This window comes from Coregonus lavaretus (genome assembly GCF_964263955.1).
Source record: "Coregonus lavaretus genome assembly, contig: HAP1_SCAFFOLD_434, whole genome shotgun sequence".
Taxonomy (NCBI): domain Eukaryota; kingdom Metazoa; phylum Chordata; class Actinopteri; order Salmoniformes; family Salmonidae; genus Coregonus; species Coregonus lavaretus.
In genome coordinates this window covers 367,501-393,275 of record NW_028163652.1, presented here as the reverse complement: position 1 = coordinate 393,275, position 25,775 = coordinate 367,501, and the positions used below count along the sequence as shown (strand labels likewise).

At 41.4% G+C, this 25,775-nt stretch overlaps 1 protein-coding gene across 1 annotated transcript in view; it reads left to right on the top strand.

Moving 5' to 3' along the window:
* Positions 1-21,931: 21,931 nt before the first annotated feature.
* The window catches only part of LOC311117916 (NLR family CARD domain-containing protein 3-like), a gene marked incomplete at its 3' end in the record, with an annotated part of 4,805 nt that continues 961 nt past the window's right edge, over positions 21,932-25,775 (top strand). Inside the window, exons 1-4 of the mRNA XM_084192813.1 lie at positions 21,932-22,114; positions 22,453-22,537; positions 22,667-22,895; positions 23,294-25,094. Coding sequence (XP_084048939.1) covers positions 22,047-22,114; positions 22,453-22,537; positions 22,667-22,895; positions 23,294-25,094 — 2,183 coding nt within the window. The 5' untranslated portion in view covers positions 21,932-22,046. The remainder of the gene's footprint in view (positions 22,115-22,452; positions 22,538-22,666; positions 22,896-23,293; positions 25,095-25,775) is intronic.

Here is a 25,775-nt window from a genome sequence, read left to right as displayed (position 1 = left end):
AACTCTCCTCCAACATCACAAGCAATGGGTGGCAAAAAGAAACTGGACTGAACTTTACCACGACGCCTCTGAGGCATTCATGCATATGATGGCACAAAACCCGGCACCATCATCACAGGGTTTACCTCCTACTGAGTACAGGATCCCAACAGGGAGACCATGGTGCACCAAGGCTGCATTCTGCAAGCAACATCATTGAACCACAGCAACAGCCACTAACACTGAACTGAACATTGTGAGATTGTTAGAGCACTGTTGCAAATGATCCTAAACCATGCTTGACACTCCAGTTGTAACTGCATTTTTAAAACAATGCATTGTAGGAGGTTAGAAATAAATGTGTTATCAATGGAAAGCTTGGATCCCCCTCTTTTTTAACAAAGGTCAAAACTGCTTTCAAAAGTGTTTTCCCCGTGATGGCATTAAGAGTTGTTGTCCATTGACCGCTTGAATAAACGGCCCTACAAAGGCAAAGAGCATCAACTAGAAAACAGTCCAACTGAAGACAAAAAAGGCTTTAAAGTTGTTTTTGCTGTTCAGACAAATATGTCGTAGGTTGATGAGTGTAAATGCACTGATGTATCATCTTATTATGACCACTGATCTGACCTATGACCCCTAAAATGCAGATACTGCACTCTGCCTTTGTATGACCTTAAACAGCTGTATGGGTAATGCAGAAGCAAAGTGCAGTATCTAAAAAATCTAAATGTGTTTATCCAGCTTTCTTGTTGTTTTTAATGGTGTTGCGTAGTTGTGTTTTCATGTTTTGAATGTTGTATTGTAGCAACCCTCAAGCTGTTTTTATCCATAAGGTAAGAACTATTTCATCACGGAGAATGTTTATCCTTATGTGACTTTGTATTACTATCAATGCTGTCCTTTTCTTTATGTTAGCGAGCGTTTCAATATTTTGTTTGCTATCTTTCTTACCATTATCTGGGTATTTGCATTTCAATGCGACTTAAACCATAGTGTTTCCGTGGGATTGTGCCATGTTTTATTCTGGTGATAACTGGATCACTGGCTGTCTCATGGAGTGTGTGAGGGTGAGTGTCATGGTCGGGATGGCCTGAACTCAGAGCCTGATAGAATACCAAGGAAAACCGTAGTAACTGCAGTAGAACATGGTGGAAAAAAGCCAGATGGCAGTAACCTCACTTACTGCTATTTCCTTGGTTTTTACTGGGATTTTGTAGTTACAGCAAATTTGACCCTCCATTTTCTCTGAAACAGAAGATAATTGAACCAGGACACTTTGTCACAAGATATAACAGATACTACGAAGCCTGATTTAGGTCTGAACTCATCTTTGACCAAATGTGTAGCAGCAGTTTGCAATTGTACGGCAGAATAGCTGTGTACATAATCCTAATACCTCTTCATGGACTACATTTGAACACTTGAACAGTGTCTTCTTTTAGGGCGTGAACTGGTATGATAAGATTACGTAGTGGGGCCAGTAACTGAAAGGTTGCTGGTTCGAATACCTGAGCCGTCAAGGTAAAAATCTGTCTGTGCCCTTAAGCAAGGCACTTACACCTGATTTGCTCCAGGGGGCGCCGTACTACTATGGCCCTGTAAAACAACACATTTCACTGCATCTATCTGGTGTCTGTGACAATACATTTACAAATATTTTATTTATTTATTACAACAGTTAATTTAACAATGCTGGTTATAAATCTTGTTGACATTCATCCAAGGACACCTTGACTTGCATTACACTCTCACTCCAGAAAAATATTCTCATGAAATCATATGACTCATAGTTAGAGAAAAGGATTCTTGTAAACGCGGCCTGCTACAAGCAGGAAACCAGTTATGGATGTGTGATCTGTCTTGTCATCTTTTTGGGGTAACCACATTGGAACATTCCAACATTCATCTTTAAGGACATGAACTGGCAGAACAGGTTTCAGCAAAGTATGGAGTCATTGTTTTCAGGAAGGTGTCTCCATGGCGATAGGAGGGACAGGAGGCAGACTAAGGGCAAGGGAAGCCACCTGAACTACTGCCCTACAAAGGCAAAGAGCAGTGTACGCAAACAGTGAATCTGAGACAAATGGCTTTAAAGTTGGGTTGTTTGGTCCATGCATATCAACCATGACCACTGATCTGACCTATGACCCCTTAAATGCTGATACTGCACTCTCCCTTTTTAGGACCTTAAACAGCTGTATGGGTCATGCAAAAGCAAAGTGCAGTATGTAGAAATCTAAATGTGTTCATCCAGCTTTCTTGTTGTTTTTCTGTTTGATGGAAACAGTTTGAGTGTTGTAACTATATTCCAACTGTATTTAATGTTGTTATGTAGTCGTGTTTTCATGTTTTCAATGTTGTATTGGAGTAGGCCTAACCCTCACAAATATTTCTGGTGATGGAGAGAGACACCAGACAAGATGAGAGACATCAATAGACGACACAGAGAAAGTGATGGAGAGAGACAGAGGAGGGGAGAAATAACAGCACTGTGTGTGTGTGTGTGTGTGTGAGAGAGAGAGAGAGAGAGAGAGAGAGAGAGAGAGAGAGAGAGAGAGAGAGAGAGAGAGAGAGAGAGAGAGAGAGAGAGAGAGAGAGAGAGAGAGAGAGAGAGAGAGAGAGAGAGAGAGAGAGAGAGAGAGAGAGAGAGAGAGAGAGAGAGAGGGTGTTTAGGTACTGTGGGATTCTTTAATCAGTTTGGCCTATTGGACAGGTCAGAGTCTATGTTTGAAGTTCTTGAGTGGTTTTTGGCAATACACTGTTGATGTATTCATGGATTTACCTGTTGAAATTCCTTCCCGGAACTTCCTACTGGCTGTGGGCTAAGCCACCGATGTCTTCAAATCCTAGGGTAGAGAGGAGTTGCTACCCCTGGGGAGAGAGGAGCTGTTACCCCTGGGGAGAGAGGAGCTGCTACCCCTGGGGAGAGAGGAGCTGCTACCCCTGGGGAGAGAGGAGCTGTTACCCCTGGGGAGAGAGGAGCTGCTACCCCTGGGGAGAGAGGAGCTGCTACCCCTGGGGAGAGAGGAGCTGTTACCCCTGGGGAGAGAGGAGCTGATACCCCTGGGGAGAGAGGAGCTGTTACCCCTGGGGAGAGAGGAGTTGCTACCCCTGGGGAGAGAGGAGCTGCTACCCCTGGGGACAGAGGAGTTGCTACCCCTGGGGAGAGAGGAGCTGTTACCCCTGGGGAGAGAGGAGCTGTTACCCCTGGGGAGAGAGGAGCTGCTACCCCTGGGGAGAGAGGAGCTGCTACCCCTGGGGAGAGAGGAGCTGTTACCCCTGGGGAGAGAGGAGCTGATACCCCTGGGGAGAGAGGAGCTGTTACCCCTGGGGAGAGAGGAGCTGCTACCCCTGGTGAGAGAGGAGCTGCTACCCCTGGGGAGAGAGGAGCTGCTACCCTTGGGGAGAGAGGAGCTGTTACCCCTGGGGAGAGAGGAGCTGCTACCCCTGGGGAGAGAGGAGCTGCTACCCCTGGGGAGAGAGGAGCTGTTACCCCTGGGGAGAGAGGAGCTGTTACCCCTGGGGAGAGAGGAGCTGCTACCCCTGGGGAGAGAGGAGCTGCTACCCCTGGGGAGAGAGGAGCTGCTACCCCTGGGGAGAGAGGAGCTGCTACCCCTGGGGAGAGAGGAGCTGCTACCCCTGGGGAGAGAGGAGCTGCAATGAAGAGAGACGGTGACCCTGCTCGGGAAGAGCTTAATGACTGGTGATTGTTGGGGCACGTTTGGCAGGAGCTTCATTGATGAAGACTGCTGAACTTGCTGATGTTTCACAATATGCCATGGCCGTCTCAGTCACCAGGTCTTAACCCAATGGAAGACAACCATCAACAAAACACTAAATAATGGAATTTCTTGTGGAAGAATGATGTCACATCCCTCCAATAGAGTTCAAGATACTTTTTTTTCTTTTTTCTTTTTTCAACCTTGACAATAAACATGTTAATGAACCACAAACACTTGATGTTTAGGGATGGCACACACATAGGGAGACAGTTTGCGTTCCTTCTCACATATGCACCTAGGAAGATGTAGTGTTTCTCAACCTGTCATTTTACATAATGTTGCAAGACACATACCATCAAATGAATCCATAGACTTTTGTCCATATTTACAGAAGGCTGTCATTTCACAAATTGTTCCTATATTGAAAGGACATAGGGAAAATAAAGTCAAACATTTCAATACAAAATAATAAAAACAATCACAGCATTACTCAGTCTTAATGTATTTTAACCATATTAACCTGTTTAATCAAATTGTTTTCATTTGGAACACTAAATCAGAACTACATTTGGAGTTCCAGACACTTGTAGAATGTATGCCAAGGCAAATTGTAAGAGCTATAAAGAGACAGGGAGTGGGAGAGAGAACAGGTAGAACCTGATATGGAAATGAGCAGAACAAACTAAAGGAACTTTCCACCACCGAATGATCATTCCAGACTCTACTTCTATTGAGAGACATATAAAAGGTAAGACGACGATTGTTATGATATTAATGTAGTTGATGATATTGTTATGATATTAATATAGTTGATGATATTGTTATGTGTATTCATATAGTTGATGATATTGTTATGTGTATTCATATAGTTGATGATATTGTTATGTGTATTAATATAGTTGATGATATTGTTATGTGTATTAATATAGTTGATTATATGTTTTGTGGACAGTGTTATAATAGGCCTACTCTCCTTAACATGTTTTGGATATAAATTAGATGCGTGGGGTGAATTCGTTCTGTTTCCATCTGAGTGCCCCAGGGTGATCACTCCTACACTATCTAGAATCTAAAAGGGTTCTTTGGCTGTCCCCATAGGATAACCCTTTGTAGAACCCTTTTTGGTCCTAGATAGAACCCTTTTGGGTTCCATGAAGACTCCTTTCCACAGAGGGTTCTACATGGAAGCCAGAAGGGTTTTACCTGGAACCCAAAAGCGTTCTCCTATGGGGACAGCCAGAGGACCCTTTTGGAACTCTTTTTTCTAAGAGTGTACTGTATCATAGGTCTATAGACTTGTCTTCTCAAAACAGGCTTAAAACACAACAAGCAACAACATTTTCTCTTTCTAATCTACTGTTAACTCTTTTCACTCAGGAAGGTATGTTGTGTGAAAGAGAGACAAATAAATACAGTGGAAAGACTAACAACAACTTACACTTCCTCAAAACAGGTTGTGTGTGTTCATTAGTACCCACCGTAGCAAAACGTTTGGCAACAGAAACCGTTTAGGTCACGTTGGACAGCGTTTGGAGTAAACTGTTTATGCAACATTTGAAAACTGTTGGCTGCGGTGTAAACTAATGAATACGACCCAGGTTGTAGCCTACAACTCGGCTGTTGATGCCTGCCTCATGCTGAAACCTGTATGTAGCCTGAGGGGTGGACTATGATGCAAGCTAGATATACTGGTTAAAACCGATTTGTAGGTGATCAATCCTGCTACTGATAACCACTGTGAACTGATCTGAACCGGTTTAGGCTGGTCATCTAGGATATGTAGGCTATAGCTGAGGTATAGACCTCCATCTGCATATCACTAACAAACCACTATTATATATTATAACCTAGCCTACTTTACATAATATAAATCTCTTACTTGTTGCAAAAAACCTTTCTGTACGGATCTGATCCCCCTCAGATCAATCATGTCCATTTTAGCCCTTCTGTCTACATTCTCAGATACGTTTAGAAAAGAACAGATTGAAAGAAATAGTCTACTTTTAATAAATACACATTAGCCTGAGAGAGTGGAAGGGCTGAGAGGAATGTGGCCTTGTGTTGCTGCACTGTCTATAACTACCTAAACAAACAGTAACAGGAAGATGAGGTGAAAGATATCAGTCACGACTACATGTTGTTACAGGCTTTGGTATTAACATTTATATTTTGAGGTTGGACGTTAGCACGTTGGCCGCACCTCTTGGCGCCACCTCATTAGACAGTATGCTTATGCCTGTGCTGGCTTGTCATCTCTTTAGTCAGAAGGGTTCCATCTGTTATGTGATATTGAAGAGCAGCTGGTCCAGTGTTCTGGTTGGCCTTAGAGATGTTAGAAGACTGGCACCTCTTTGTAGCTCTGCTTCTTTAAGTTGATGAACAAAGTCTTTCTGTCTTGTATCTCCCAGGGTTTGGTCTGGTTTGGTTTGGTTTGGTTTGGTTTGGTCTAGTTTGGTCTGGTTTGCTCTGGTTTGGTTTGGTGTGGTCTGGTCTGGTCTGGTTTGGTCTGGTTTGGTCTGGTCTGGTTTGGTCTGGTTTGGTCTGGTTTGGTCTGGTTTGGTCTGGTCTGGTTTGGTCTGGTTTGGTCTGGTCTGGTTTGGTCTGGTTTGGTGTGGTCTGGTCTGGTCTGGTTTGGTTTGCTCCACTTGTTCTTTTATTCCATATTGTAAGTAGGAGGGTTTTTATTTCAGATGTCCTCGTCTGGAGCCACTTCAATGGGCACTCATGGTGGGAGTCTTTTAGGTACCACTTTCTTGTTGCTAGTCAACATTCAGTGAACACTAGGGATTGGTCGATTAATACCGGAGCTACGATGTGCCGTTGCAGTTTTCAAAGCACTACTGATTTGACACAACGTATCAATGCTTGTATCAAAGTAACAATACTACGTGATGATGACGGTCGAAGCTTCGGACATCACACTACCATCTGACAGCTGTCAGAAGAGCATTGACCTCTGCTGGAGGCTTTGTGTTTTTTTCTATACTGAACAAAAATATAAACGCAACATGTAAAGTATTGGTCTCAGGTTTCATGAGCTGAAATAAAAGATCCCAGAAATGTTCCATTCGCACAAAAAGCTTATTTCTCTCCAATTTTGTGCACAAATGTGTTAACATCCCTGTTAGTGAGCATTTCTCTGTTGCCAAGATAATCCTTCCACCTGACAGGGGTGGAATATCAAGAAGCTGATTAAACAGCATGATCATTACACAGGTACACCTTGTGCTGGGGACAATAAAAGGCCACTGGAAAATGTGCAGTTTTGTCACACAACACAATGCCACAGATGTCTCAGGTTTTGAGGGAGCGTGCCATTGGCATCCTGACAGCAGGAATGTCCACCAGAGCTGTTGACAGATAATTGAATGTTAATTTCTCTACCATAAGCTGCCTCCAACGTTGTTTTAGAGAATTTGGCAGTACGTCCAACCGGCCTCAAAAAATGTGAGAGATCTCACTGATTTCTCCCTGGTGCAAAGTCTCTTTCAAACACTGACCTCTACTGGACACCTTATTTATACATTTAGTTTGATGTCTTCCAGTTTGTAGCCCCTGAATGGGAGCTCAGCAGGTAGGGACGGGGATTGGGATTTCCCATTGTTGTTCAAATAATTTGTTTTATTTAGTGTAACCTATGATAATCTTCTGTATTTAGTTTCCTAAATAATACCACAGATGCATCATTTTTGAAAACATAGTGAACCTGGAGGCAAAAAGCGAACCCCACATTCTAACTAAATATTGTTTATTAGCACTCAAATCTATCAATGGCATTTTCGGCACAATTTGGTGAAAGCCCCAAAGCGTTCAGAAAGCCCCCTGTTTCCCACCACTAGTGGACACCCCCACGAGTGTCTTTCAGAACCCCTCCTAAAACCACCTGTTTCGTTTTGGTTGTTGTTAGTGACTCTTTGTTAGTTCCTTCTTCTGTTTGAGAGACAATGTTTTATTTCTTGTTGGGGAACGTAACAATGTTCCTGTGATTAAATTAAATCACCTGACTGTTTGGATGTGTCTGTTAGTAAATGTTTTATTTCTAAGAGATCATGAATAAAAGAGAACAATTGACATTCTAGAATGAGTTGTCACTGTGTTCACCACAACTAACATGCTGCATCTCTGTTTAGGGGTCAGTGGTCTAAAATGAGTCTCTCTGGGGAGAGAGAGGAGGGGGTCCCTGCCTCTAAAATGAGTCTCTCTGGGGAGAGAGAGGAGGGGGGCCCTGCCTCTAAAATGAGTCTCTCTGGGGAGAGAGAGAAGGGGGGGCCCTGCCTCTAAAATGAGTCTCTCTGGGGAGAGAGGGGAGGGGGGCCCTGCCTCTAAAATGAGTCTCTCTGGGGAGAGAGTGGAGGGGGGCCCTGCCTCTAAAATGCGTCTCTCTGGGGAACATGACACCAAAGCTAAGAGCTGAGATGACAATTTTATGAATAATTTATTATGTTTATATCCAAAACGCTATTTCCCCAAAAAAATCACGTGTTTTTTTTAAATATAATTTATTGCTAATATTACTTTTCTCAGATTTTTAATTCATAGATTTTAAATGTGTATGAATTTTTTGGGTTGTTGTTTGCAAAACACTACATTTCCAATGTTCAGCTAGAATAAAATGTTTGTATCCTGAATATATGACTGTGATATGTGGTTGTCTCACCTAGCTATCGTAAGATGAATGCACTTACAGATGCCATGTCTTCATTTCACCCAGTTTCTCTCAGCAGGAAAATAATCCTGCAGCAACAGGAAATGTGAATTATTATTTGGATTATAATTAATTGAATTTTTTTGTAGGGGTTGATACATTTTTCATTATAGCAAAATAAGTCTGAAATTTTGAAGTGGAAATTATAAACTTTAGAAGTCTTTTTAAACCTTGAATACATTACAAGTATGCATTTCCTGCTGTGTGGGAAAATTCCTTTTCAAATTTCAAATTTAAAAAAGAGAAAAGTAAAAAGAAAGTAAAGTCGTAGCCGGCTGCGACCGGGAGAGGGGTGGTGCACAATGGGCCCAGGGTAGGGGAGGGAATTGCTGGCAGGGATGTAGCTCAGTTGGTAGAGAATGGTGTTTGCAATGCCGGGGTTGTGGGTTCGATTCCCACAGGGGGGCAGTATGAATAATAATGTATGCACTCACTAACTGTAAGTCGTTCTGGATGAGAGTGTCTGCTAAATGACACAAAAAAAAAAGTTTATTGCAACATTTTAAAACTGTTGGCTGCAGTGTAAACTAATGAATACGACCCAGGTTGTAGCCTACAACTCGGCTGTTGATGTCTGCCTCATGCTGAAACCTGAACTTAGCCTGAGGGGTGGACTATGATGCAAGCTAGATATACTGTTTTTTCAAAGCTTATCTAGATTTCAGTTAGCTTCACATTCCAGATCAGACTTCACCCATTAGAATATACAGAGCGCTAGTCATCAGGAAGGTGCTCTCTCAGCAGAACAGTAGATATCTCAATGACTTGACATGTTCTGGTTGTGAATTCAGGCTACAAGGTGAGAATCTTTCCATGGATTATTATAAAGTGGTAGAGAAATGTAATGTCTGGTGTAATTTTAGTACTGAATGGAAGTAAAACACTCAGACCTAACAGTCGACTTCAACTGAGACAGGTACGTGTCAGTTTAATCATACAAAATGGAGCTAACTGAATCTGGGCAAATCAAATTCAATATATTCATATATTATAGTTCTACATTTAACATTTCATATGATAACTGTAATTGTATCATAGTTCCACTATAGTGTAGTGATCCTCGCTAAATGAGCCACGTCACAATTCCAACCAATTAACCCAATTGGCGCCTGTGGCGTGATGCGTAGGTTGTTTGCCTTTTACACATGCAACCTGGGTTCGCTTCCCTGCCCCGCTGTTCGCTACATTGGTGTCAGAAGTAGTATGGTGTCTGTGAGGCCATCAGAATTTATGGCCTGGATGTGTGAGGGGTCTGAGTAGTCGAAGCATGGGACTTTTGTAGGGGACAGTGTGAGTCAGGTTACAATTCCCATTGCTGTGATGCTTTGGGTGTTTGCCTTTTTCGCCAGTGACCTGGGTTTACCGCCCTACCCGCTGTTTGCTACACTATTGATATCATAGGCTTCCCGACATCCGTTGAACAAAGATACATTATAATATGAGTGAAAGGATTTGAGGATAATATCAGTAAGTGTTGATTTAGAGTTGTCTTCTGGGTTCAGCCTTCTTGCTTCCTTTATCAATTGGGTGAAATATAACAAATGACATGGTCTCAGAGTTTGGAGATAACCAGTCCCAGTTTAAATCACTATGACAACCATTTCATTATTTATCCAGAGCAGCAAGGGAATCTAGAGACTCAACCTTTTTTAATTTAACCTTTATTTAAGTAGACAAGTCAGTTAAGAACAAGTTCTTATTTACAATGACGGCCTACCCCGGACGACGCTGGGGCAATTGTGCGCAGCCCTATGGGACTCCCAATCACAGTCGGTTGTGATACAGCCTGGAATAGAACCAGGGTCTGTAGTGACGCCTCTAGCACTGATTGGCTCAAACGCATTAAGAAGGAAAGAAATTCCACAAATTAACTTTTAAGAACAAATTACATCCTCATCCGTTTAAGAACAAATGACAAATGTGGTCCTCTGTAGCTCAATTGGTAGAGCATGGCGCTTGTAATGCCAGGATAGTGGGTTCGATCCCCGGGACCACCCATACGTAAACATTTATGTACACATGACTGTAAGTCGCTTTGGATAAAAATGTCTGCTAAATGGCATATTAAAAGAAGGCACACCTGATAATTGAAATGCATTCCAGGTGACTACCTCATGAAGCTGGTTGAGAGATTGCCAAGAGTGTGCAAAGCTGTCATCAAGGCAAAGGGTGGCTATTTAAAGAATCTCAAATACAACATATATTTTGATTTGTTTAACACTTTTTGGGTTACTACATGATTCCATATTCATAATTCATAATTTTTATGTCTTCACTCTTATTCTACAATGTAGAAAATAGTAAAAAATAAAGAAACAATGGTTTTGGGAAAGAGCTTGGAGATTTAACAATACTCCTACAAAGGTTCTAACGATTAACTTAGCCTTCAGGTGCTTTAGGGAAACCGGGCCCAGGTGGTCTCTTTAGGAAATGTTTTGAAAAAATTTGGCCTAGGCTACATGTCCTGTTATTTGGATTTAAAACCGATTTGTAGGTGATCAATCCTGCTACTGATAGCCTATGTGAACTGATTTGAACAGGTTTAGGCTGGTCATCTAGGATATGTAGGGTATAGCTGAGGTATAGTACCAGTCAAAAGTTTGGACACACCTACTCATTCCAGGATTTGTCTTTATATTTACTGTTTTCTACATTGTAGAACAATAGTGAAGACATCAAAACTATGAAATAACACATACACATATTGCTCATGCCTAGGCTACATGCTCTGTCCTGCTACTGGTAGGTCTATAACGTTATGGGAACTGATCTGAACAGGTTTAGGCTGGTCATCTAGGATATGTAGGCTATAGCTGAGGTATAGACCTCCATCTGTATCAGGACTAGGCTCCTGCTACTGTTACTGTTATAACGTTATGGGAACTGATCTGAACAGGTTTAGGCTGGTCATCTAGGCTATAGCTGAGGTCAGTGGTGATTTTAGCATGTCAATCTTGGTGGGGCAAAACATAAATAAAGGGGGATGCATGCCAGCAAAGCCACTCCACAACACAACACTAAACAATACATTCATTGCACTATAACGGTGACAAACGGTGGCCACAAACTGTTAGGGCCGACATAAAGCAGAGTCCCAACAGCAGAGTCCCAACAGCAGAGTCCCAACAGCAGAGTCCCGACAGCAGAGTCCCAACAGCAGAGTCCCGACAGCAGAGTCCCAACAGCAGAGTCCCGACAGCAGAGTCCCAACAGCAGAGTCCCGACAGCAGAGTCCCAACAGCAGAGTCCCGACAGCAGAGTCCCAACAGCAGAGTCCCGACAGCAGAGTCCCAACATTAGAGTCCCAACAGCTGTCCTATCATTTCTCTTCATTATTTCTCTTCATATGACAAGGATTAAAAAGGATTTGCCTGTAGATTGTCGACTTGATTCATGATGATGACTGCTGGCTAAGATTTTGAAAGTATGATGTTGACCTGATCAGTTCAATCAAAGCTACTGTAGATATAATGTGATTTGACGTCATTTTATCTGTTGGCCAATGACCTTCTTGGATGGGCACTTCTAATGTAACTCTGTGGCAGCACCCAATGGGCTTGAATTTTCTAGCTCTACCCTTAGACTTGGCGGTGACGTAGTGTCCCCATGAGTGACAGAACACTGAGCCAATCACGAAGCAATGCTCTGTATTGTCTTCTGGCTTGACCCACCACCCCAGAAAGCACTGAGCTAGGCTGCCCCACCACCACAGAAAGCACTGAGCTAGGCTGAAACACCTGCATTTTGGAGCTGCCTTACTCAAGAAAACAAAAAAGAGACCATGTTTTTTTGCGGCTTTATTAACTCAATTATATATATATTATTTTTACATTTTTTGCAAACTGATATGTGACACGTATTAATGCCAAAATAACATGCAAAACAGGAAAGGCCACCTGCCCTGAATGACGGGTCGCCACTGGCTGAGGTATAGACCTTGATCTGCTTTACACAAAAAATTACTGTTATACATTATGACCTAGCCTACTTTAAATAATAAAAAATCTCTTAATTGTTCCAAAAAACATTTCTGTATAGATCACTGATCCCCCCCAGATCAATCAAGCCCGTTTTAGCCCTTCTGTCTACATTCTCAGATACGTTTAGAAAAGAACAGATTCAAAAATAATAAATGGCCGACTTTTAATGAATACAAATAAGTGTGAGACATGGCCTTGTGTTGCTGCACTGTCTATAACTACCTTAACAAACAGTGATTTATTATTATTATTGACAGTTAACATGGAGAAGAGATGTCACAATCAGATGTTCATTTGATTGCATTAAATAGCCTGACTGTTTCAATATGTCTGTTAGTAAATGTTTTGTAAGAGATAATTAATAAATGATAACAATTCACATTCAAGAATTACTGTGTTAACTACAACCAACATGTTGGATCTCTGTTTAGGGGTCAGTGGTCTAAAATGAGTCTCTCTGGGGAACATGACACCGAAGCTAAGAGGTGAGATGACAATTTTGTTTAAGAATTATTAAGAGTTTATTTCCTTAATGCTATTTCCACAATAATCAGAAATGGTTGCTTATGGGTACCTTCAATATTACTGTTCTCAGATGTTTAATTAATAGATTTTAGATGTAGATAATAATTATTATTTTTATTGCAAAACGCTATATATCCATTGTTTAGCTGACATTGAATGTTCGTATCCTGTATATTTGACTGTATTATCTGGTTGTCTCACCTAGCTATCTTAAGATGAATGCACTTACTGTAAATCGCTCTGGGTAAGAGCATCTGCTAAACAGGTGGGGCTCTGCCCTGAATGACAGGTCACCACTGCTCCAAAGCAATTACATGTTGCACAGGAACCACTGACTCGCTGCATGTTTCTATTACCAAGACACCTACTGGTACCTCTTAACTGGTTAGTACAGCTCATGAGGTGTCCTAAATATCTGCCAACTAGGTGGGACACTTATGAATAAAGAGGCTTCATGCATAGCTTTAATTTATACCCATAAGAGTAGGACTAAAATGGCTTTATTCTCATCACTTATACGACACATTTTCTACTCTGAGACGCTTTTTGGATATGGGCCCAGATCTCAAAACATTGTTTTAAAAAACGAATCATTTTGTTTTACATAATAAAAAATGAATATTACTAATGTAAGCCACTGTAAAGACTGGGTTTAGTTTATTATGTGGCTCTGCTCATGTCCGCGTTCTGGAACTGTCCGCGTCCCCGTACAGAACTGTCCGCGTCCACGTACGGTTTGGCGCCAAGCATATTGTCCAGTTACGCGCAGAGTGGTCTGAGGTGATGTTGGGAAATAACGACGGAGTTCGTTACAGTGTTGAGACACCGAATTTTATTGTTCAATTTGCTTTTTTGCTTAATGGTCAGTGACAGTATGAGTGTAGCCAGATCCTTTTCACTCGCTAGTCTTGTTTAATTGTGTGGTTCACCGGATTCGTCATCATCCTCGAGGGACAGACGAACGACCTGCTAGCTAGCCAAGCTAGTCGGTACAGCTAGCTAAGCTAGCTACTCTACCAGCAGCATCCTAGTTATCCTAGCTACCACTACATCAGCACCGGCTGCCTGCATTTCTTGTGGACCGATGGAGCTCCCTGGTTGTTTCTTCCACCTGTTAAATACCGTGGAGGGCTTCTCCCTCTCTCGTTGACGGATGCTGGCTACCTACCATCCCTCTGTCCGGTTCTCCTCTTCACTAGATGGACGGTAACTTTAGTGTTTAATCCCTCTGTGTCCAAGGACTGAACTTTTGAATATTATTTTTGGGCCGCATCAAGTGACATTTTTTACAACCTTTATTTCTGATAAAATTAGTTCATTGCATCCGCCATGGAGCCCAGTTTCATAATATTACCTTCTGTCCCTGGTTATGAAGTAATCGCGAAAAAACAAGCCTTATTTTAGGGCATTTTTCACCCTACCAGCTCCTATTCGTTCTATTCAGCTCCGTGACACCGACTCGCCTTCAGAACGTTCTATTCCCAGCCCATTGTTCTGCGTCACAATGCCAGCTTCACTATTGTTATCAATGAGACCTGCCTGCGTTAACCCTGTAGGTTTACCTCAGGTAACTTATTATTACCAAGGTTACAGCTACTTGGTGAGCGTTAACCCTGTAGGTTTACCTCAGGTAACTTATTATTACCAAGGTTACAGCTACTTGGTGAGTGTTAACCCTGTAGGTTTACCTCAGGTAACTTTTTATTAACAAGGTTACAGCTACTTGGTGAGCGTTAACCCTGTAGGTTTACCTCAGGTAACTTATTATTACCAAGGTTACAGCTACTTGGTGAGTGTTAACCCTGTAGGTTTACCTCAGGTAACTGATTATTAACAAGGTTACAGCTACTTGGTGAGCGTTTACCCTGTAGGTTTACCTCAGGTAACTTATTATTAACACGGTTACGGCTACTTGGTGAGCGTTAACCCTGTAGGTTTACCTCAGGTAACTTATTATTAACAAGGTTACAGCTACTTGGTGAGCGTTAAGCCTGTAGGTTTACATCAGGTAACTTATTATTAACAAGGTTACAGCTACTTGGTGAGCGCTAACCCTGTAGGTTTACCTCAGGTAACTTATTGTTAACAAGGTTAGGGCTACTTGGTGAGCGTTAACCCTGTAGGTTTACCTCAGGTAACTTATTATTAACAAGGTTAGGGCTACTTGGTGAGCGTTAACCCTGTAGGTTTACCTCAGGTAACTTATTATTAACAAGGTTACAGCTACTTGGTGAGCGCTAACCCTGTAGGTTTACCTCAGGTAACTTATTGTTAACAAGGTTAGGGCTACTTGGTGAGCGTTAACCCTGTAGGTTTACCTCAGGTAACTTATTATTAACAAGGTTAGGGCTACTTGGTGAGCGTTAACCCTGTAGGTTTACCTCAGGTAACTTATTATTAACAAGGTTACGGCTACTTGGTGAGCGCTAACCCTGTAGGTTTAAATAAAATCAAATCAAATTTTATTGGTCACATGCGCCGAATACAACAGGTGCAGACATTACAGTGAAATGCTTACTTACAGCCCTTAACCAACAGTGCATTTATTTTAAACAAAAAAGTAAGAATAAAACAACAACAAAAAAAGTGTTGAGAAAAAAAGAGCAGAAGTAAAATAAAGTGACAGTAGGGAGTCTATATATACAGTAAAATAAAGTGACAGTAGGGAGGCTATATATACAGGGGGGTACCGTTGCAGAGTCAATGTGCGGGGGCACCGGCTAGTTGAGGTAGTTGAGGTAATATGTACATGTGGGTAGAGTTAAAGTGACTATGCATAAATACTTACTTAACAGAGTAGCAGCAGCGTAAAAAGGATGGGGTGGGGGGGCAGTGCAAATAGTCCGGGTAGCCATGATTAGCTGTTCAGGAGTCTTATGGCTTGGGGGTAGAAGCTGTTGAGAAGTCTTTTGGACCTAGACTTGGCACTCCGGTACCGCTTGCCGTGCGGTAGCAGAGAGAACAGTCTATGACTAGGGTGGCTGGAGTCTTTGACAATTTTGAGGGCCTTCCTCTGACACCGCCTGGTATGGGTTTATAGCACTCTTGCGCCTCCCTTTGGCCATATGTGGGTACTCAGGTAACTTATTATTAACAAGGTTATGGCTACTTGGTGAGCGCTAACCCTGTAGGTTTACCTATGGTAACTTATTATTAACAAGGTTACGGCTACTTGGTGAGCGCTTACCCTGTAGGTTTACCTCAGGTAACTTATTATTAACAAGGTTTCGGCTACTTGGTGAGCGTGCACACTGTTCACCTGAGTACATGTTGTGGTCACCAATAGTGAGGTGAGACACAGTTTAAGAGGCAATGGCTGGCGGATAGCCATCCAGGGGCGGTGTGTTCAATAGGGCGATATGGGCGACGCACTGCCAAACGGGAAAAGGAAGGGATTTTTTTTCTAATCAATTATATCACGGCAACAGTAGTTATCAGTGTTGTAATCTAGACGTCTGATCTGCCACTAAATGTCCAATCAGGCTAAAGTCGTGCTTCAAATGCCCCCCCCCCCCCCCTTTTGGGGCGATTTCAGTCAGGTTGAAAATCGCCCAGAAGTCTCTCATAGACTCCCATGTAAAATCAATTTTTTTCAAATATCAGAGCTTTCAATACAATCTCTATGGGTTTCTGAGGGCTTGCACTTACGCGCTTTCGTCATACGTAACATAACCATGAACGTAACTAAGAAAAGAGCGGGTAGCAGCGTCAATCAATTCACGTACTACTGGTAAGATGGCTTTAGCGTTCAGTGCAACTCGATTGTCTCTTTGAAATAAGTTACTTTTTGTCGGCGAACAAATCAAGATAAATTGGCAACGAAACAATTAGGACCTCCCAGACCAAATTTAATAATTCAACAGGTTTCTACTAAAGGCGGAAAGTCCTACACCCGAGGATTTTCCAAAAATTGGTATGAACGAAAAACCTGGCTAGCAGGCTGCGATGTAGCTAATGCAGTCTTCTGCTACCCCCTGCTTACTCTTTCACCCTGAAGGCGGCACGGCAGACAGCACCGCTTGGACAGCGACTGGTGTGTAACGGACATGCACCATCTTTCAGGAAAGATTAAGAAACATGAGCTGTCAAAGACCCACATGGATAGCTGTTTGAGATTGTCTGCTTTGGGGAGTGAACATTGCCACTCAACTGGATGAGGGATACAGGCTAGCTGTCCGCCGCCACAACGATGAGGTTAGTGTTGATAATCACAAGTTTACTGGAGAACTGAGACCAAGTAGAGACTTTGGACAGGGTGGATATGGTATAATAAAGGCAGTTTATTCAGAGGTAAAGATATCTGGAATCGCGTGCACGGACCCGTTCGTTACCTGAAGACAATGTTTCATTGTGTGCAGACATTTTATGCAATAAATGAAGTAGGTTGAATTTAGTAGTTCTGATCTTCTGATTGGTCCTGATGAGTTGGGCGAGGTCCCCTCCAGGCTAGTGTCACTGTTGCATTGTCTCTGAGTCGGGTTCTCTGTCTTCAAATGTTCAGCCTAAGAGAGGGGATTTTTGTGTGTGTGTGTGTGTGTGTGTGTTTAACAGTGATGATGTGTGTGTGTGTGTGTGTGTGTGTGTGTTTAACAGTGATGATGTGTGTGTGTGTGTGTGTGTTTGTGTGTGTGTGTGTGTGTGTCCTCAGAGCAAGAACTCGTGAGTTGGAAGAACTGAGAGGCCTATGGCGTGGGTGTTGTCCTTGGCCACCTGCTGACAAGGCTGACACGATAGGACCCTTTTGTCCATTGTTATTGGATAGGAACAGAACTTATAACCAGCTCCTGACCTAAATAGATCTTAGCACAACATTTTACTCAACATATCATATTCCATATTCACTATAACAAATATATTTACTACGACATTAGCAAGAACCGCCACATCCTCAGCCGGCTATTCCAGTGTGTGACGTTTTGCGGAGTGTTTGAGTTAGCTTTGCGAGGCAAAGATGAAACTGAGGGCTCCACCAACCCTGGTAAGCCAACACTTTTGAGATCAGTCAATAAATGCTTCTGGTATTGACTTATATGCTGCCCCTGTCTTCATGTTGTTGCTGGACATATCTTTTTTTTTTTAAATGTGTGTAGGTCACCTAAATCATCAGAAAAATTGCCCCCCCTGAGAATTTTTTCAGGAGCCGCCACTGTAGCCATCAAACATTAAACATTTTCTGGTCATGGTTAACCATATTTGTTTTAAGAAAAAAGTGTACAATCTAAACAAAACGCATGTCCCTGTCCTCTTTTTCAAGATGTGGCCGATTTAAACAGCCAGAATACATTTTTTAATTAAGAAATAAAAAAAATTCTGATGACTTGTTGTTTCTAAATGGCTGCTGGGTAATTTGATATGCATCGAAATCTTCGTTCGTAGGCATCAAATTGAGCGAATGCTGCGCAGGTTCACTGAGTTGCAAACCAAATGGGTATAATGGGGTGATTGTTGTCTAATCGGGTGGTCTAGCTAATGGATTTGTAGATCTGACGCAGTTGCTACCTCAGATTATGAGCCTAGCAAGTGTCATATAGCTCAGTTGGTACAGCATGGTGCTTGCAACGCCAGGGTTGTGGGTTCGTTTCCCACGGGGGGCCAGTATGAAAATGTATGCACTCACTAACTGTAAGTCACTCTGGAAAAGAGCGTCTGCTAAATATGTAAAATGTAAATGTAAAAAATGTAATGAATGAGTTATGTAGTACCCACAGATGGCCAAAGGGAGGCGCAAGAGAGCTATAAACAATACTATTTTTTGCCATATAAACTAGGGGTGTAACGATTCGTTTTAACAACGATTCGATTTGTATCACGATTCGTGGTTGTCGATACGATTCAAGGACGATATTGGTTCATTTAGAACGATACGATCCGAAACGATTCAGTGACTTGAAATCGATTCAGTAACCTTTTAGCCAAAAATTCAACCAGTGTGACTGAAATAAATACCTGGTAACCAGTTGCATTTTAATGGCTGGCAATAGTCTTGATATTTTTAACAGTGTTTCATGACTCCATGCAGACCATCTGGTATTATGAAACTTACCAAAAGTCTCACAAGTCCGTCTGTTATGGCCTGTGCGGTTCGGTCAGCACCCAATTCAATCAGTCCAATAAAGTCCAAAGTAAACTCTCCGTTGCTGGACACAGACACAATGTAAACTATTTCCTGCTCAGTTTTTGTGATGTCCTCAGATCCATCAAAAAGCATTCAGTAAAGGAACATCCTCAGAATAGGAAGACATGGGACGTGCGTGTTTAGCTTTATGGAAAGAGAAAAATATTAAACAGAGCTTGCCGCTGTTCTTCATTCAGCTTGTCTGGCAAGTGGGCGACTGGACATTTATTCTCGGCTAGCTTTTAGCAATGGCTTGCGCCACATTCGTGTGCTCCTTGCTCTTTTCATGTTTGTCAAATAAAGGATGGTTGAAATTCTTTGAGCCTTTATAAAATGCACCTGTTTTGTCTGCTAGATGTGGATTTGAGCGGCAAATCTTGCACCACATTTCAGTGCGCTCATCGTTAGCTTCAAGCCACTTTTCCGAAAAAAGTATTTTCTTCGGCTCTGGCTCCAGTTGGCGTTTCTTTGTAGGTGGCAAAACGCCAAAGAAGCTGCTTAATGTCTGTTGCTTTTTGGACATCCCTGACAGTAGTTGACAAGCAACATGTCATGTGTAAGGTTAGATGAGAAGATCGGTCAAGTACGCAAAGGCGCGTAGTAACAAAAGTGGCATTACGCATTCCTGATTTTTGTCGCGCTTGCGTTCTGCGTACCAGTTATGTGCACCCCTGCATATAAAGTCTGACGTGCTTAAATCCAATGGGTTATTTCCTAGTATCGATACAATCGATTTATTACATTTTAAAACGATGTTAGATCGATATATGTTGTCCAAAAGGCCAACTCGCCGAGCACAGATCGATGTAGTTGGATCATATGAATATAAATCGATACATCGATGTAGTAGATGGATCGTTACACCCCTAATATAAACCCTAAACCTAACAATCAATCACATGTATTTATAAAGCTCTTTTTACACTAGCAGATGTCACAAAGTGCTATACAGAAACTCTTACCCTACTTATAACCTATTTTAGCCATAACCCTAACCCCTAATTCTAGGGTAGGGTAGCCTAGAACACTTTTAGAAACTATTTTAGTAATAATATTATCTTAGTAAATACAATTATAGTATTAAATAGCGTTTTGATTATTTTGTTGTTATTTTATTATATGTATAATTGCAAAACAGAACACTTGATAAATAAGACACATTTGTTTTATTTTTCAAATGTGGTTTGAATTGGGTGACCTAGTAACCTCTGTGTGAAAGTCCAGCAATTGGCGTGGGGCAGGTACAGTAAGAGACTGATCTAATACACTGTATTTCTCAGCTGCCTCACCAATGTCTGTACGTGAATTAATAACTTTTAATAGCTAAATATTTCCAATAGATGGCAGCATAAGACAACGAAGCATCAGTTATAGGCTACAAGCAGCAATATGATTAACATAAAATAGCATGCAACCAAATACTATATGTCCCATGTCTAAAATGGTCACTCATTACTTTAGTTAGCTATATATCTCGTATTAGGCCTGTGATGCTTTTGGAAGAGCAATTAAATAGTGACTATAGCAGGTGTTGAACCCCTGGTAAATAATCACTAGTCAGATGCTCCAACCTCAACCCTAGTATTCATGCATTTTTAAATATCTAATATATCGATTAAACAACCTCGGAATAGATAAGACAAGAGTGCGTCTTCCAGCCCACCAATGAATTACATCATGCAACCCTCCCGGTTAGCAAATGTACCTCAACATGCCCCTCGCTTGTGCTAGAAGGCAGAGTGCTCGCTGCTGGTTGATGAATCTGACAATGAATGTACTAGGAAAATACATTTTTCTCGACCAGTGGTGACTAAATTAATGTTCAGGGTTATTGATAATCGTTATAGTAATGAAGTATAATTTCAAAACATGAGTATAAAAACAGCTAATAATAAACATGAATCATCATTATATTATTTCACAGTAATCTGTTAAATGCTTTTTCAGTCATTCCTCTTGCGTTAGCAGTGTGGAAAGGGACAGTAAAAAGCGTGTGCAGGAGTTTTCCTGTGAGGGGGAGTGGTGGTGTATCCAGGGAGAAAACTAAACTGACCTTTTGAAATGTCATTCATGGTCTTATGCTGCCATCTATTGGAATTATTTAGTAACTGCAGTAGTACTGAATAAAATATATCCTTACTAAAGTAGTAATTACTCAGAATTGCAAAATATGACATTTTCTAGTTCATTTTACCACTTACAACAATAAAATAACAATTTATAGCATAGCACAATGAAACTGACATAAACCAAAAACACCATACATTTAGTTAACTATATATACTGTATATATATATATATACTATTTATTTAGATGGGTGACATTATCTGCCAAAGTAATACCACTGTAGATAAAGAAGAGCTCTCGAGTAGGTGTACCAAAACTTTGAAAGGCCATTTTCTCAAAATTGAGGTTACAAGTTTATCATCTTTCAAAGCAGAATTACTTTCCCATTGTTCCTCAACTGTAGTGTATGATATACCTTTTTCTAGCTGAGTCTCTACTTTTATCCAATGTAAAAAAACACAATTTCAAATTTTGCTACATAAGTTTGAGCCTGTCGGTCACATTTGAATGTGTAAAACCTAGCAGTACTACTTATTTCTCTGAGAGTGAGACAGATATATATTATTACTGTGTAAAACCTAGCAGTACTACTTATTTCTCTGAGTGAGGCAGATATGTAGCATTTTGCAATAAAAACATTATTATTTGTCTATCTGAAATGAAACCATCAAGTGATAGATTTTAAACAAATACATGTCTGTCGTTGAACAATCCCATGCCATGATTAGCTACTGAAAAAACACACCAATCTCTTTCATCATTTCTTTAAACAATAAAAGCTAATTGACCAACATTTCTGAAAATGGATATATAGCGTTTTGGAATGAATCTCTTCTTATGTTTCCCCATCTGAGCTCAGAGTAGATGAGAGACGTAATGTTTGTCTCTGTTGTGTTGAAGTCCAATCAAGCAGGAGAGACCAGCCTCCCCTGTACCCAGCTGTGTGTCCATGAAGAGTGACTGGTCTATGATGCAACCTATAGTGTTTAGAGAGGGAGACTTTTCTAGTGAACAAAGGTAAGAAGAACTCATGGGTCATGGTCAGTGAGTTAAACAACACTGTCTCTAGTCATTTCTCCTCTCCCATTTTCCCATTTATTTTTGTTGTTTTCATAATCCATAGGCTAAACCTTTTTTCCATTCTCATAGTCCTGAAACAATATTAACACAACATTCCCTCCCTGTGTGTTTGTGTGTGTGTGTGTGTGTGTGTGTGTGTGTGTGTGTGTGTGTGTGTGTGTGTGTGTGTGTGTGTGTGTGTGTGTGTGTGTGTGTGTGTGTGTGTGTGTGTGTGTGTGTGTGTGTGTGTGTGCACTCCCTGGATGAGGAGATGTAATCTCATGTTTTGTCCACAGAAACCAACAGGAGAGATCAGAGTCAGAGATTCTCAGTGGTCAGTCTTCCCAGAGTCATCAAACAGACCTGGCCTCCATATTCAGTGTATGTGGTCCTGTTATGTACATTTGTTTTAGTTTACCTCAAGTAAAGTTGATCTGTCAATCATTCATTCATGTGTTAATGAGAAAGCATTTAGTCTCTTGCTTAACTGATTTACTTGATTTATTTCAGTTGCTTGAAGAGAATATTATGACATTTGTGAAGAACGAGCTGAAGATGTTCAAGAGGATTCTTAGTCCAGAACTCCCAGAAGGCTTTGAGAGTCAGAAGCAGGATAAGGAAGTGGTGGATGCTGAAGATGAGAAGCAGGAGAGCAGTGCCAGAGAGGGGGCTCTGAAGATCACACTGCACGTCCTGAGGAAAATGAACCAGAAGGAGCTTGCTGACACACTGGAGAAAAGTAAGAGCTGTCTGCCTCATGTTGAATGCTGTTTTAGAACATTTAAAAGCTGTAGCTAAAGTACAGCTAAAGTAGCTGTGTAACTAAATGATATTGTAGCAGCCTTAACACAACACCTAGTGACCTCATCAAGTAGCAGCAGGGATGTGTTGTGTTGATTAATTTAGACAGAGAGAAGAGGAGAGAGAGAGAGAGAGACAACATTATTAATGCCATCAATAATACCAATAATGATATAAATCAGTCACACCAGTGTGTAATGCATTATGAAAACATTTACAGATTTATACAGACAGTTAAGAGAATAAATGATTATAATTTAAACTTTATAAGACAGTCTTACAATACTGTAGGCATTAAAACAGATGTAATATTAATATCCTCTGTGTTATTTCTAGATTCAGATGAGCGTGCTGTGATTCTTCAACGTGAACTCAAATCTAATCTAAAGAAGAAGTTTCAATGTGTATTTGAGGGGATCGCTAAACAAGGAAACCCAACACTTCTCAATAAGATCTACACAGAGCTCTACATCACAGAGGGTGGAACAGGAGAGGTCAATAATGAACATGAGCTGAGACAGATTGAGACAACAACCAGGAAACAAGCAAGACCAAAGACTGCAATCAAATGTAACGACATCTTCAAACCATTAACTGGACAAGACAAACGTATCAGAACTGTGCTGACAAAGGGAGTCGCTGGCATCGGAAAAACAGTCTCTGTGCAGAAGTTAATTCTGGACTGGGCTGAAGGAAAAGCAAATCAGGATGTCCAATTTGTATTTTCATTCCCTTTTCGGGAGCTGAATTTGATGAAAGGTGAAAAACACACGTTGATTGAACTTCTCAATCACTTCTCAATCGAAACCAAAGAATCAAGGATCTCCAACTACGACAAGTACAAAGTTCTGTTCATCTTTGATGGTCTGGATGAGTGCCGACTGCCCTTAGACTTCCAGAAGAACAAGATTTGTTTTGACGTCACAGAGTCAACCTCAGTGGATGTTCTGCTGACAAATCTCATCAATGGAAATCTGCTTCCCTCTGCTCTCCTCTGGATAACTACCCAACCTGCAGCAGCCAATAAGATCCGTTCAGGGTGTGTTGACCAGGTGACAGAGGTGCGAGGGTTCAATGACCCACAGAAGGAGGAGTACTTCAGGAAGAGATTCAGTGATGAGGACCTGGCCAGCAGAATCATCTCACACATAAAGACATCAAGGAGCCTCCACATCATGTGCCACATTCCAGTCTTCTGTTGGATTTCTGCAATAGTCCTTGAAAACATGTTGAGTACAGACAAGAGAGAAGAGATGCCAAAGACTCTGACTGAGATGTACTCACACCTTGTGATGTTTCATACCAAACAGAATAATGAAAAGTATCTTGGGAAAGAAGAGACAGGTCCACACTGGAATAAAGAGAACATTCTGTCACTGGGAAAACTGGCTTTTCAACAGCTTGTGAAGGGCAATCTGATTTTCTATGAAGAAGACCTGAAAGAGGCTGGCATTGATGTCAATGAAGCCTCAGTGTACTCAGGATTGTGCACACAGCTCTTTAAAGAGGAATGTGTGCTGTACCAGGACAAGGTGTACTGCTTCGTGCATCTGAGCATTCAGGAGTTTCTGGCTGCTGTATATGTGTTCCTCTCATTCATCAACAACAATGAGAATCTAATGGATGACCCTCAATCAACGTCCAGCAACCTTTCTTTGCTGTTCAGAAACAAGCCTGAAGTTACTGTCTACAAGAGTGCTGTGGATAAAGCCTTACAAAGTGAGACAGGAAACCTGGACCTGTTCCTCCGCTTCCTTCTGGGCCTCTCACTGGAGTCCAATCAAAAGCACTTACGAGGTCTACTGACAAAGACAAGAAGCAGCTCACAGAGCCATGAAGAAACAGTCAAGTACATCAAGGAGAAGATCAGGGAGAATCCCTCTCCAGAGAGGTGCATCAATCTGTTCCACTGTCTGAATGAACTGAATGACCATTCTCTAGTGGAGGAGATCCAAAGCTACCTGAGATCAGGAAGGCTCTCAAAAAAACAACTGTCACCTGCACAGTGGTCAGCTCTGGTTTTTGTGTTGCTGACTTCAGAAAAGGAGCTGGATGTGTTTGACCTGAAGAAATACTCCAGATCAGAGGAAGGTCTTCTGAGGCTGCTGCCAGTGGTCAAAGCCTCCAGAGCTGCTCTGTGAGTATGTAAAATGACATTTAAGTACTAATCATCAGGAAGAAATATTCAGTTTAGAGAAATATATGTATTATAATATGTATATAATATATATTGAAAAACATTGAATCAATGCATTGATGTTCACATTTGTATAACATTATGACCATACAATTCTAGGAGACGGAAGATGAATCTATATGTTGTTTAAGAGAATAAACCAAATGCATCTGCCATTGTCCTTCTACACTTCTGGTGTTAAATTAACAGTGTGTTTGTGAAATCATGATGATCTCTTTGCAGGCTGTCATTCTGTGGAGTCACAGAGAAAGGCTGTGCTTCTCTGGTCTCAGCTCTGAAGTCAAACCCCTCACACCTGAGAGAGCTGGATCTGAGTAACAATGACCTGAAGGATTCAGGAGTGAAGCTGCTCTCTGCTGGACTGGGGAATCCCCACTGTAAACTGGAGACTCTGAGGTCAGTATTCCTGTAGTTGGTCAACAAGTGTTAACTGTTCACCAGATCCACATGTGTTTACCAGGCACACATAGTCCACACCATATGTGTTTGGACAGTGAAGCTTACAATTTTAAATTTGGTTCTATGCTTCAGCATTTTAGATTTTAGATATAATGTTTCATATTAGGCGACAGTACAGAATGTCACCTTTTATTTGATGTTAATGGTGAGAGGTTAGCATGT